At 37.1% G+C, this 13,652-nt stretch overlaps 1 protein-coding gene across 1 annotated transcript in view; it reads left to right on the top strand.

Moving 5' to 3' along the window:
• Window positions 1-13,652, top strand: part of LOC128527421 (ryanodine receptor 1-like) — a 92,247-nt gene that overhangs the window by 58,568 nt on the left and 20,027 nt on the right. The window contains exons 73-85 of the mRNA XM_053499754.1: window positions 3,549-3,719; window positions 5,043-5,102; window positions 5,364-5,498; window positions 5,911-6,023; window positions 6,129-6,225; window positions 6,317-6,423; window positions 6,520-6,571; window positions 7,947-8,018; window positions 11,140-11,239; window positions 11,405-11,484; window positions 11,737-11,813; window positions 12,768-12,841; window positions 13,157-13,174. Coding sequence (XP_053355729.1) covers window positions 3,549-3,719; window positions 5,043-5,102; window positions 5,364-5,498; window positions 5,911-6,023; window positions 6,129-6,225; window positions 6,317-6,423; window positions 6,520-6,571; window positions 7,947-8,018; window positions 11,140-11,239; window positions 11,405-11,484; window positions 11,737-11,813; window positions 12,768-12,841; window positions 13,157-13,174 — 1,156 coding nt within the window. The remainder of the gene's footprint in view (window positions 1-3,548; window positions 3,720-5,042; window positions 5,103-5,363; window positions 5,499-5,910; window positions 6,024-6,128; window positions 6,226-6,316; window positions 6,424-6,519; window positions 6,572-7,946; window positions 8,019-11,139; window positions 11,240-11,404; window positions 11,485-11,736; window positions 11,814-12,767; window positions 12,842-13,156; window positions 13,175-13,652) is intronic.

The raw sequence follows: 13,652 nt of genomic DNA, 5'->3' as shown, positions 1-13,652 counted from the left end.
TAAAGTGAATGTATATGTACTGTAGACTGCAAGCAGGGACTCCGGCAGGACTAACTATGACATCATAACTAAAAGGGATAAGGGGTCCCTGAGATGTAAAGCGATCAATCACTTCACCATCAACAAACCTGGGTGTTAGAGTCTGTAGCTTAGAGTCTAAAATACTGTGGATTGGGTTACCCTGTGCCTCAGCTAGCCTGCCATCAATACAATTTCCTGTGGCCCCAGAATTGATGAGATCCTCCACCCAGGCTCTCCGATGACCAGCCCCTGGGAGCATAGCTGGTAGGAAGAGCCCTGCATGATGGGTCTTGACCTCTGGGTTGAAACTTGTCTGCAACCGATCACCCCCTTTGACAAAGGGAAAGCAGGAGCGACACTACACTGCTAGATGCATACAGCTGATAGAATGTGGCTCTAAGTGCATCACCGTGGCCCACTCTAGTGCTCTGCCTTTGCCCAGAGACATCATAAATCCATACTTTGCCCTTTTAGTTGGAAATTGGGAAGGTTGCAGCTGAAATATAAGTGAGCACTGCAGGATAAAGGCAATGCACCTCTCTGGCTTGCCTGCATTCGGGTGGGGAGTGGATAGTCAAGTTTCGGCCACCAGAGGGGGTAATTGAGCCACTGATCCGAGGGCATGAGTCAAACTTCGGAATCGACTCCAATGGAAACCCTTGAGTGACTGCTCAAATATCTGCTCGAGGCTTTTATTAATTCGATGCATCTCCAAAATCAAGGTGCTTAGGCTTCCTTGTGCTTATCAATCACTCTTGCTTGGCTCCTTAACAATTTCTTGCACCCTCTCCAAGCCTGCAGACTCTTCAGGTGGTGTGATCATTCTGTTACGAGGTGCGGATTAGAGAGCCTTTAGGCAGCGATTAATTACAAAGAAATGCCATGTGTCACCAAGTATTTAAAATAATATTTTAAGTTATGATCATCTTTGAAAGGTGTGTGTTTGTGGGGGGTTGCATATAAAGAGTGCTATAATTCCTACACATTTACCTGATTTTTGATGTGTATAGCCTAAAGATATACATGTGTCTTAAACTCACGTTCAACATTTAATTTCAACTGTTTAATGACTTTTAGCTAACTTTGTAAATGTCCAAATATTTAGACACCTAACTACATGTCCTGCAGCAGTTGATGTAATATATATACACAATACAAACTGATATGATTAAATGCTATGGGGTCTCAACCACACATTTTTGACAGAGCAAAACTAAGCATTAACAAAACATGCGTCTTACTGTAGGTTTCCCTTTTAATTTCCTAAAACATGCAACATTATTGCATCTTTTAGTAGAATGTTATAAAACAAAAACCATGCATTTTAAGCATTGCTCCCTTTCACAAGGGGTTCACTTTTTACTGAAAAAATATGTATTAACTAATTTAAATTAAAAAAAGTAAAATTTCTATTCAAGTTTAATAAATGACTTGGGTAAAAAAAATAATTGTGATAAACAGTAGTTAAAACTGGTACATTTATATTTAACTCATTATATAGAATTAGGTAATTTACAAACTTAACTGATTTTAGTAAAGTTGACAAAATTATAAAATGTTAAAAGGACATGGCGCCAAAACAACTTTTGAGTATATGTCTTAGATATTAGTTTGCATTCTCCATTACTGAATATGGACATTGCAGTGTTGTACCAGGTATAAACAGTCCTTCCCATATCCACCCTCTTGTTTTTTCTCTCTCGAAGTCACTGAGACAATTTTTTTTTTTTTTTTTATGCTACAGAGAAACTGCCCAGCTGGAGATTCCTTCCAAAAGTGTTAAATAAACTCCACACAGAATCTCTTCACAGAAAGCTTCACCATGTCAGTAGATACACATATTCATACTGTATAATCTCTTAATGTCTGCTCTTAAAGTCTTTTTGTACAGTACATAAAGTTGTGATAGGAAAACTATAACATTAATGTTAATAATAAAAAAATAAAAAAATAAATAAAATAAATAAATAATAAAAATTTGCTAAATGATTAAAACAGATTTGTCAAAAATCTATTTATTAATATCTTAATTCACTTTCAACAGTATTGAGAAAGTTTTAATCCCAAGCATTGTTTTCATGCACGTTTTTGAAAACTATCCAATCTGGTTACTCCAGTTGCCATAGAAATGCATGCATTTTTCATTATAAAACTGTGCTGTTATTTAAGGTGTAGTAGGGAAATCCTGGTGACAAAACTAGGCTAAATGTCCTCTCTTTCTTACTATGTCACAGAGTCAGCACTTAAATATAAAATATATATATATATATATATATATATATATATATATATATATATATATATATATGACTTTGATGGATTTTTCTAGGTTGTTCTTTGCAAACAAACTCGCACTCGCTGTATCTCAGCAAACTGACATGATACCATAACTAATAAGCTTAGTATTAAAATGGAGCGTATTGTACGCAAAATCTAAAAATAAGAATAACTCAAATCACCTAAATACAACTTTTTACATTTGATTTGATGTGACAGGTCACCAATTTATTCCAAATAGTAACATAATATATACTCATGACAGCATGTGACTATTTTTACAGTTTACAGTATAACACAGTTATGTCAGTCTTATTATGCAGGGCTAAATTGTTCCCAGCTCACCCACTTAATCCTCATTAAATGTTGATGGGCGTATATACTCTTGATTTAAGGTGAATTACCTGTGATTTCCTCTGGTCTGTCCGTGCCTAATACACTTCAGCACAAGCACACACTCACACAGTCAGTAATTGGGTCATGTTCATGCGGTAGTGGAATGTGTGTGTACCGTATATGTGTGTTTGTGTGTAGGTGAGCGAGGGTTTGGGGTGAGACAGCAGGCTCCTGAAGCCTGCTGCTTGTTTTTGAGAGTGCTGTGCCAGAGGGTGGGTAACTAACACACAGGAACAATGTTGTGTTTATAGCAGCATTTTCTGAAACATGCTCTTTCACTTCTAACTCCTGCTGCCTCTGCATATGCAATCTGCATTTTATAGCTTGTAATGAGTTTTACTGTAATGCGTAACGTTTTGACTTGCATGGTGTTACCTTGTAGAATAGTTCCGTAACACAGGTCATTTGCCCACAACACAAATCACCCGCATTTCTTTATGTAAAATAAGCTATTAAAAAAAAAAATGCCACATGCTACGTACAAAAATAAAAAAATGGGCAATGTGGAAATATTTTATAATCTAGTGTCTTATATTCAGGCACAAATTGCTAATATAATTATAAGGGTTTTAAAGCTTTTTACCAGTATTTTATCAGTATTTCTTAAATCTTTTTTTTTTTAATTATGCAATAAAGGTTTAATAAAGGCTACTATTTAGATAACTATTATATACATCTCTATCCCAAATATAGCTGATACATTAAAACGTTTTCTATATTGTCATTTTCCTTTTTTTAACCACTTTTTTTGCATCCAGTATCCCAGGCTAAAATAAACCACCTCATACAGGACATAGAATAGAAATCCACAAGAAAATGTATGATTTCCACCTAACTTTATAAGATCTTTACAGGGTGGTGGTGCTGATACAGAACGTACAAAGAAGAAGCGCCGTGGTGATCGCTACTCGGTGCAAACCTCGCTGATTGTAGCTGCTCTGAAGAAACTCCTGCCCATTGGGTTAAATATGTGTTCTCCTGCAGATCAAGAGCTCATCAACTTGGCCAAGATTCGTTATTCTCTGGTAAAGACTTGAAATTAATTACTAACCAGGGATGTGCTGTTGTTGGTAAATTATGATTCTGCTTAAAGAAAGCATCATCCTATCAATGATTATACATTTGTTTTCAAAAGTTTCCATTCAGGCATCATGCACATGCATTTCAAGGCAATATTGGGCTTTAAATGATTTCTTACATTTTCTGGTTTAAAACATTTGTATAACTGTTTTTAAAGAAAGAAAATCCCAAGAACTTGAAGCGCAACTGTGATGCATTTATGTACATGAAAAGGACTGCACAGTGGCTTAGTGGTTAGCTTTGTCATCTTGCCCCTCCAGGGTCCAGGTTCGACTCACACCTTGGGGTCTATATGCATGGAGTTTGCATGTTCTCCTCGTGCTTGGTGGGTTTCCTCCTGGTACCATGGTGGTAAAAATGTAAATAAAAAACAATTGAAGTTGCCATTGGCCCCTGGTTCCTGGATGGATGGATGGATGGATGGATGGTACATAAAACTACAAATTATTGAAAGCCACTTTTCTAGGGTCTGGCCAGAGGTGAAGACTCTCTGTCAACCTGAGCTAAGATGAAATTGGTACGGATAGTCAACCTTGGAACCACCAACCATGAACTGGAAGCTGCTGGAACACCAGTGTCACTGTCTACAGCCAAGCCAATTTTACATTACCATGGACTCCTAAAGGTTGCCATTTAATTAAGAAGGCTCAATAATTTTTATAGCTACCTTCATAAGCAAAGTATAGCATTCTGGAGGAACCAGAGGCATGTTTGGAGTGCTAAGACTGATGCAACCTCAAGAACACTATAGCAGTTGTGAAGCATGGTGGTGGTTATAGCGCCATTCTTTAGGGCTGTTTAGCTGAAAGTAAAGCTGGTGCACTGGAAACGTCCGTGGAATAATGAAGAAGCAGAAGGACGTCAGACTACTTCAGCAGCTACATTGTTAAAACATTAGATTCAGTCTTCCAACAGGTCAATGTGTAGTTATGTACAGTAGTTAATGTAGTTATGGAATAGGTCAAGCAATCCAACTTTTAACTTTTGCTTTATTAACCCTGTTTTAGATGTGTGGAATGTGTAGTTCAAGTTCAAACAACATATTGCAAGCCTAATATTGCCTTGACAGCCATGGTGAGTGTACAGTATATAAACGTCTGCCAAGAACTGGAAATATTGTCCAGCATACAAAGTCCACTGTAAAAAGGGTGTTTGTTTTTTTTCTAAAAAGTTGCTAAGTAGCTTTACCGGTTTCGATAAGAGGAAGATGAAATAATTAGGAGAAAAATAAGTCATAACAAAATCATTTGTTCTAATTCTCTTTAAAGAAAGACACAGATGAAGAAGTGAGGGAGTTCCTACAGAATAACCTCCATCTGCAAGGCAAGGTGAGGATGTGTATCTGTGTGTGTGTGTGTGTCTCTGTGTGTGTGTGTGTGTGTGTGTGTGTGTGTGTGTGTGTGTGTGTGTGTGTGTGTGTGTGTGTCTGTGTGTGTGTGTGTGTGTGTGTGTGTGTGTGTGTGTGTGTGTGTGTGTGTGTGTGTCTCTGCGTGTGTGTGAGTGTGTGTGTGTGCGTGTGTGTGTGTGTGTGTGTGTGTGTGTGTGAGTGAGAGTATACAGTATCTCATTTTGTCTGTGGCTGTCTGTAGGTGGAGGACCCCTCCATGCGCTGGCAGATGGCTCTGTATAAGGAAACCTCAGGGAAGGCGGAGGATGCTGAAAATCCAGAGAAAGTTGTGAAGAGAGTTCAGGAAGTTTCTGCTGTGCTTTACCATATTGAAATGGTAAGCAGGACACACACAAGTACACAGACACATGAATACATGCACATTTTTATAGCTAATGGTGACATTTCTTCCTATTTAATTCAATAAATTATGTAGATTAAATTAAGTAAATGGAGAGAAATGTTTTACTGTGACAGGGATTCGACTGACCAAAAAAACAAAAAAACTATTCGTCAAAACCTATACAACTAATAATACTTACAATAATAATTTATACTGCCATGAAGTGGAGTTGGGTAACAGTATATGCCTTCATAACTTTTCAAAGACTTAGATATTTAATTAGTACTAAATTTTGATGATTATTGGTTTATTTACCGTGATAATACGGTAGTCATAAATCAATTTTGATGATGCACTCCATGGTATGTCTAAATATTTAGGCCTATATTACTTTATTTCCTCTTAGACTGAGCACCCTTTCAAATCCAAGAAGATGGTTTGGCACAAGCTGTTGTCCAAGCAGCGTCGGCGGGCCGTAGTGGCATGTTTCAGAATGACTCCGTTGTATAACATCCCAAGGTTCTCTTCACACATTTACTTCTATTTGCTACTCTAACGGAAAGACATTACAACAATATTTAACATGCACTGCATTACTTATATCTCTCTGGGTTCTGTCAAAAGGCACCGGGGGTCTAATATGTTCCTAGATGGTTATAAACGCAACTGGTTGGAGAACGAGGGCTACTCATTTGAGGATAAGATGATCGATGATCTTTCTGTAAGTGTGTTCTTGATTTGTATTTTAGAACATTGTTAGACATGGTTTGCTAAGATTTCTTAAGGTTATTTTTTTGTTTGTTTTTTTACAGAAAACTTTGGAGGAAGAGGAGGAAGAAGAAGAAGAGACCGAGGCCAAGCCAGATCCTCTGCATCAGCTCATTCTTCATTTTAGCCGCACTGCTCTCACTGAGAAAACGTAAATCTGCATTTGATTATCACACAATATTTTTTTTTTATTAGACCTTGCTGTCATCATTTTGTAGCTGTCACTTATACTTGGTTTTCTCTCCAGAAAACTTGATGTAGATCACCTGTACATGGCATATGCTGATATTATGGCAAAGGTAACCATGCTGTTTTAACCACCTAATTCCTTCCAACTGTTCAAAACATTATTATAAAACGTTTGAGTCTGATTAGACGACATGCAGTCCTTAAGTTGTGTTAATAGGTTAATAGGTCAGAGGGAAGAGCAGCTGCTTACCAAAACCCACATTTAAAACCAGCCAATCACTTTTGGCAAGAAAACAAATTATGTCATCTTAAACAACACTTTCTCTCCTTAGCAACTGCTTCTAAATTGTTACAAATCGCCTCTTAACTGCCAGATTTCTTTTAGTTACCAAGGTACCAAGCTAACTAGCTTCTTGAAGAAGGTTGAATAGCAAACCCCTGATCAAGGGCACTAATTGGTGTGTGCAACAATGGACTGTACACCCTACATAGCTTACTATAGTAACTTTCTATTTACTATTTGGGATTTTACCCCAAAATCCAGAAGTTAATGTAGCTGATATGCTAAAGCAGAATAAGTGGCGAGGTACAGGACTTTCCACCACCTTCATGGTTTATTCTCCTAATCCTTTGACTACAGGTAGTACTGGTAAGAATATAAGAGGAGCAAAATAATTAGTTAAATAAACACATAATTCAAAATCTGTTGATGATAAACAGTGTTTGTGGAACTGTTGCATAAAAGTAATATTTACACTTAATGTCATGCCTTTACTAGCCAGATATTGCTTAGATAAATAATTACCTACTTTTTAAGTTTTAAGTTAATTGCATAATGCAACCTAAAATTATTATTATAATTATAATTTTTTATCTACCGATCTAACCAAATTCTTGCAGCTGTTAAAATAAGGCAACATCTACATTTGGTGGCTTAATTGGTTAAGGCTGTGGGTTACTGATTGGAAGGGTGGGGGTTTAAGCCCCAGGACCGCCAAAGTGCCACTGTTAAACCCTTGACCAAGGTCCTTAACCCTATTTGTTCCAGGAGCACTTTATCCCGACTGAATCTCTACTCTGACCCTTCCTAACTGGGATTATTCATCTTATTATTATCTAGACACATTTTTCTCACATATACACTCTTCCAAATATTTTCTTTTCTAAAAAATTCTTTCATTTTTGTGAAGCTGCTTTGAGACAATAACCATTGTTAAAAGTGCTATATAAAAAAAATTTAATTAAATTGAATTGAATAATAAAAAAAAAAATTCACTGTGCTTTAGGGTACATGTGACAAATTTTTAAAGTGAGCTGTACATTTCTTTCTTTCTTTCTTTCTTTCTTTCTTTCTTTCTTTCTTTTTACTTGACTTACTTCAAAAATTAAATGTAAGCAGCTACTACTAAAGGATTTAACTGTGCTCTGGGTATGTTTTTAGTCTGTCATGGACGATGGATGTCACTTTCCTTTCTCCCACCACAGAGCTGTCACATTGGTGAGGAGGACAAAGGGGGAGAGGAGGAGGAGGAGGGGGGCGAGGAGCCATCGTTTGAGGTGCGACAGAATGAGATGGTATGGGGGGTCCAAAGGGGTTCTCGCGCCACCGGAGAAAGCCGTCAAACCGTGCACTGAGTGAACACAGCGAGAAAGAAAATCCTGCACCTGCACCCTGTCCTGCACCTAGAACTCTTCAATTGTTTTCCTTCCTTTTTCTTCATTCATTCTCTCTCTCTCCCTCCCTCTCCTTTTCTCTCTCTTTCTCCCTGTACCTATTGACTTTATTCTGTGGACTGACTTGTGCACGCTGGATTTTGCTCTTGTTCCATTTTCCGTGCTTACTCTGTCCGTCCACCGGGAGTGCAGAGAGATGGAAAGCATATAAGCATAGGAGTCAACCTGAACATACTGTAGAACAACATGTGACCAAATCTCAGAGTGACCTGAAACATTTGGTAGACAAGCATTGCTTTTAGGACACTAATGCACTAAACCTTTGTTTGGAAACAATAATATTTTTTGAAAAAAACAACAATCCATTAAATGAGCCCCCCAGTCACTTAAAGACATCAACAAGATCAACTAGATGTGTGTACATGCTAGTGTTTGGGTGTGTGAGAGTTTGTGCATCTGTATGTGAGACACAGATCACACTCTCATACATGCAAGCTGCAACTCACACAAAATTGCTTAACTTTTCCCCTAATGTACTGTAGTGGCAGTCCTGTCCCACCTCTCCAGACTCAGCCTTATACGTGTCTGTGTGGGTGTGTAGGTTTGTGCTTGTGTTTCTGCATTAGCTTACTAACACGTACTATATAATAATACATACATACATAAAAAAAAAAATAATAATAATAGCATGACAATATGACCTAATTCTAATCCAGGAAGTCTGGTTATGTTGTAGTCCATGTATGATGCTGCTTTTTCATGTCTTTTATTTCTAATTGGATTCTCTAAACTTCCTCTCTGTACTCACCAAGAACTACAGTAAAGGCCTGCACAGTCAGTCAAACACCCTGTATCCCTACACATATCCTCTCTCTCTCTTTCTCTCTCTCTCCCTCTTTCTCTCTCTCGCTTTCTCTCTCTCTATATTATTTTTTTCTTCGCAACAAGGTGCACATGCTCACACTGCATATGCAGAGAGCTTCTTCTGCTAAGGCTAAGATCTGACGTGAAAACCCACTAGCTTTAGAACAGATTGTAGCTTTAGGTGAGGCTTTAGTGGGTGGTGTTTATCTATAATGTCTATTTACAGGTTAGCTATTTAATAGGAATGACCTGGGCTGTTTGCTGTAGTTTGTGCATTATCATACGTCATCGGATGTGGACTGTTCAAATAACAATCATAACTAACACCATTCAATCTGATGGTGTTGGTGGTGTTTGTGTTTGTGTATATATGTGTGTGGATGGTTGTGGTTCGCCTTAATAATACCCATAAACAAACAGAAAAGTACACCGATCAGCCACAACATTATGACCACCCGCTGAATATTGAGTCCACCTTGTGCCACCATGACAGCAATGACTTGTGTGTTCTGACACCTTTCTATAAAGACCAGCTTTAACCTTTTAAGCAATTAGAGCTACAGTAGCTCTTAAATTAGATCAAAGGACAAGGATCTTATGTGCATCAGTGAGATTAAGCTGCCCATGACCTTTTTGCCAGTTTACAACTTGGCCGCTGTCAAAGTCACTCAAATCCTTACATTTGTCCATTCTTTCTGTTTGCAACACATCAACTTTAGGCACAAAAAAGTTCATTTGCTGCCTAATATATCCCACCCACTATTATGTCATTATCATGAGATATTGTAACTGTAGTTACCGTAACAAGGGCAAAATTGTGATGGCTAGATGATTGAGTGAGAGCAATTACAAAACTGTAGCTTTTGTGGGATGTTCCTGGTCTGCAGTGGTCAGCACATATTGTACCAAAAGTCATCCAAGGAATGAAAACCTGTGAACCTGCAACAGGGTCATGGCCGGCTAAGGCTTATTGATCCACAAAGGGGGTGAAGCCTGCCCCACGTAGTCGAATCCAATATAAGAGCAACTGTAGCTCTAACTGCAGAAAAGGTTAATGCTGGTTTTCTTTAGAAAGGTGTCAGAACACACAGGTCATTGGAGGTTTTGGAGGTAAAATAGGGACCTACTCAATCATAAGGAGGTGGTCATATTGTTATGATTGATAGATATTTGTTTGTTCGTTCATTTGTCTGTTTGGTTTTAATTAAAGGAATACAACAGGTCAAATTTCAGGGCCAAAATAAGTTTATCACATATCATACACGAGAGCACATTTAATGTGATTAATTACTTTCTTATTAAAATGCATAGCCTTAATCAAAACTAATTGTAATTAATGGCAATAAAGTTTAATTAAATATATAATTAGTGAGTGTAAGTAATTATTTTGTGTAATAGGAAAAATAATAAGCAGAGGTGGGCAAATCCTGTAAAAAGGCGTAATCATATTCCACGTTTTTGTCATAACCTAGGTGCAATATTTCTAAAGTATAAGTTTTTCATGTAAACATTTCTATTTCCATTTTTACTTCCCTATTTACATTTAAAAAACTGAACTTGCATTAGCTTAATGTGGCCTTTAAGTCACAATAACAGTCATAGTTTCTCATAGTCACTCTCTAGCCGTGATGTTTTGTCGCTGTCTGAAACCGTCTCAACTTCTGATTTTAAACACCTCTTGCATGATTTATTGTTTCACTTGAGAAAAGCAAATCACACAATTATGCATAATAGTCAGCAGGTGGTTGATATTACAACTTCAAATTCTAAATATCACTCTGGTTATGTATCGATGCGCCATGCAGATAAGTAGTAAAGTGCAGATATTTGTTGTATGATGCAGTGGAGGTACATCAGGTAAAATAAAGCATACTGGAAAATACAGTAATAAAATGAAAGTAAATATAAGAGAAAAAAAACAGAAATGAATAATGAGAAATACGTATAAAAGTATTTTAGTAAAAAAAAAACCAACAAAGTCAACGCGAAAGAATATTATCAACATTAAAATTAAATACATTTTTAAATGAAAAAAGTGTTTTTGTGTGTGTGTGTGTGTGTGTGTGTGTGTGTGTTGTAATTGGGGTTTGGAGATAGGAATCAAGGGTAGTGCCTCATTTGGCTGTTCTCTGATAAACAGGAGAAGGAGATGGAGAAGCAGAGGCTCTTGTACCAGCAGTCCCGACTCCATAACCGTGGAGCAGCTGAGATGGTACTGCAGATGATAAGCGCTTGCAAAGGTAAAAAAAAAAAAAATACAGACATCCAAATAGTGGGATGGGAAATAAAATGTGGAACAGTTAGTCAGTAACAGTGTATGTATTAATGCTAGAATAGTTAAATAAATAGGTTTGTGACAATTTTGTTGTTTTGTTAATTGTGTTATTTTGTGTGTTTGGTACCAGGTGAGCCTGGAGCCATGGTGTCATCCACTCTTAAACTGGGCATCTCCATCCTTAATGGAGGGAACTGTGATGTTCAGCAGGTCAGCTTCACTTACACTCCTGCAGCTCATGCAGAGAACACAATTAAATTGGAGTTTAGTCTTTTATTTTGTAATTATCATGGAATGTACACTAAATATGACTTAACTTGGAAAGACTATGACTTACATTATTTCTTTTTCTATTATTTGTTTTAACTTTAAATGTGTTAAAAAGTGCAATATGACTACAGTATGAATACATTTTACTGAGAAACCAGGGGTTTTAATGCGTTTTGTCCTTCTTGGTCGCAGAGAATGCTGGATTATCTTAAGGATAAGAAAGACGTTGGTTTCTTCCTGAGCTTGCAGGCTCTAATGCAGACCTGCAGGTAGGTCATGTCTCTTATGGTATTAGTAAATGTAAAAGTCCATTTATTCCATCCATTAACATAAACCAGGTGCCAGCTTAAACTATTTTGTGACACCACGTGTTCTGGGTCAACACATAGTTGGAAACTGATTCTACTTACAGAATTTTTTTTTTGAGTTGGGGACCACTCGTCTAGAGGAGAACAGAACTTTATGTCTCACTTTGCATCGCAGGTGTTTCTAATGCGTAATTGCACTGTCGGTCACAGGCATGGGGAAAAGTATTTTGTTACGGTCACCAGTGCTAGAAAGAGGGAAGAGAAGATGCCTGCCAAAACCCACATTTAAAACTAGTCTTGGAAGCACTTTAACAAGAAAAGCATTCTGATAAGTTTTTCTGAACTGCTTCTGAACCATGGATATTCATGGACAATGTGAGCTACAAAGCTAATTAACTTCTTAGTTTTTGGAATACTACACTCCTAGCGCATAAGCTTTCCATTTTAGGCTAATTGGGACTTCTGGAATTCCAGAAGTTGGCTAATGCTTTAAAATGGAATAAATGGAAAATAAAGCAAATCTCAAATCTCCAAGTTTTTCAGGTTTATTCTCCCAAATTTTAAGCTGCATAGTCCTAGAAAGAACTTAAAAATACTTTTGCTTCTGGAAACTACACTAACTGTCTGTCGCTAAATGTCAGTCGCCAGCTATGCCAGGATATGTGCTGGCAGAACCAAATACCTGTAAATAAACAAACAAATCATAAGATGTGTATAGTAAATAGTGTTTATAAAAGCAGTATAAGGGTCATGCTGTTATACTGCATATCAGTTCCATTGCCAGGTGTGGCTTATTATTTATCTATATAGAGTTCTGTATTTATCTATTTATATATCCTAATTATTTCATTACAAATTAATGAGATGAACTATCTTTACGAACTAAACTTTTTGGGATTATTTTGTGTGTTGCAGTGTTCTGGACTTGAATGCATTTGAGAGGCAGAATAAAGCAGAAGGCCTGGGCATGGTTTCAGAGGAAGGCACAAGTGAGTCACCAGACTGTAACATAACATAACAGTAACATAAAACTGTTAGCCAATACACTGCTACAATAATGCACATTTATAATATTATATCAATGAATTCTTACATCACAGTTCTTACATTACAATATTTACTTCTGCGGTATATACTGTACTTTACAGTGTGTGGTTTAATCACTTGCTCATTTTATGTATAGCATATACTGTATTAGCACTGTGTATATATTTTTCCTATTCCGTACAAAGCTACTGCAGTGTATCTTTTCATGTGTTGATTATTTTTCCTCTCCTTTTTTGCCCCCTTTTTTCGGTTCTCAGATATCAAGCTAGAACGGGGTAAATAATTTTTGTCAATATCGTTTTTTTTTGGTTTTTTTGCTCTTTCCTCCCATCTGTCCCATTCTCCTTCTGTCTTCTTCTCCTTATTGTTTAGACTTACACTTTTACTTTGTGACGTGTAGTTTTGACTGCATTTCATTTCGCGCCCAAGGGAAAATAGAAAAGAACTTTTCAGTTATTGTCATACTGTCTGATTTATTATATAAGCTTTAACAAAACCATGCCATTTGTCAATTTTCAACAAAAACTATGACATGAACATTCCAAGTAAAATGCATTTCTTGGAAAGTACTTTAATGTTACTGCATGCTTAGTGTCCAATTAACATGCGGGCAATAACTGAAATATTTCTTTCCCTATTTCCTCCCTTGAGTGCCCTGTCACAGATCTACTGTAACTCGAGTTCTCTTTGAATGGCTGTAAGGAAAGAAAGACTCTTGTTCTCTCTTTTCTGATCAGTTTTCCTTTAAGAGAT

This window comes from Clarias gariepinus, chromosome 7 (assembly GCF_024256425.1).
Source record: "Clarias gariepinus isolate MV-2021 ecotype Netherlands chromosome 7, CGAR_prim_01v2, whole genome shotgun sequence".
Classification (NCBI taxonomy): Eukaryota; Metazoa; Chordata; class Actinopteri; order Siluriformes; family Clariidae; genus Clarias; species Clarias gariepinus.
The sequence above is the reverse complement of the archived record's forward strand: the minus strand, read 5'-3'. Positions and strand labels throughout refer to the sequence as shown.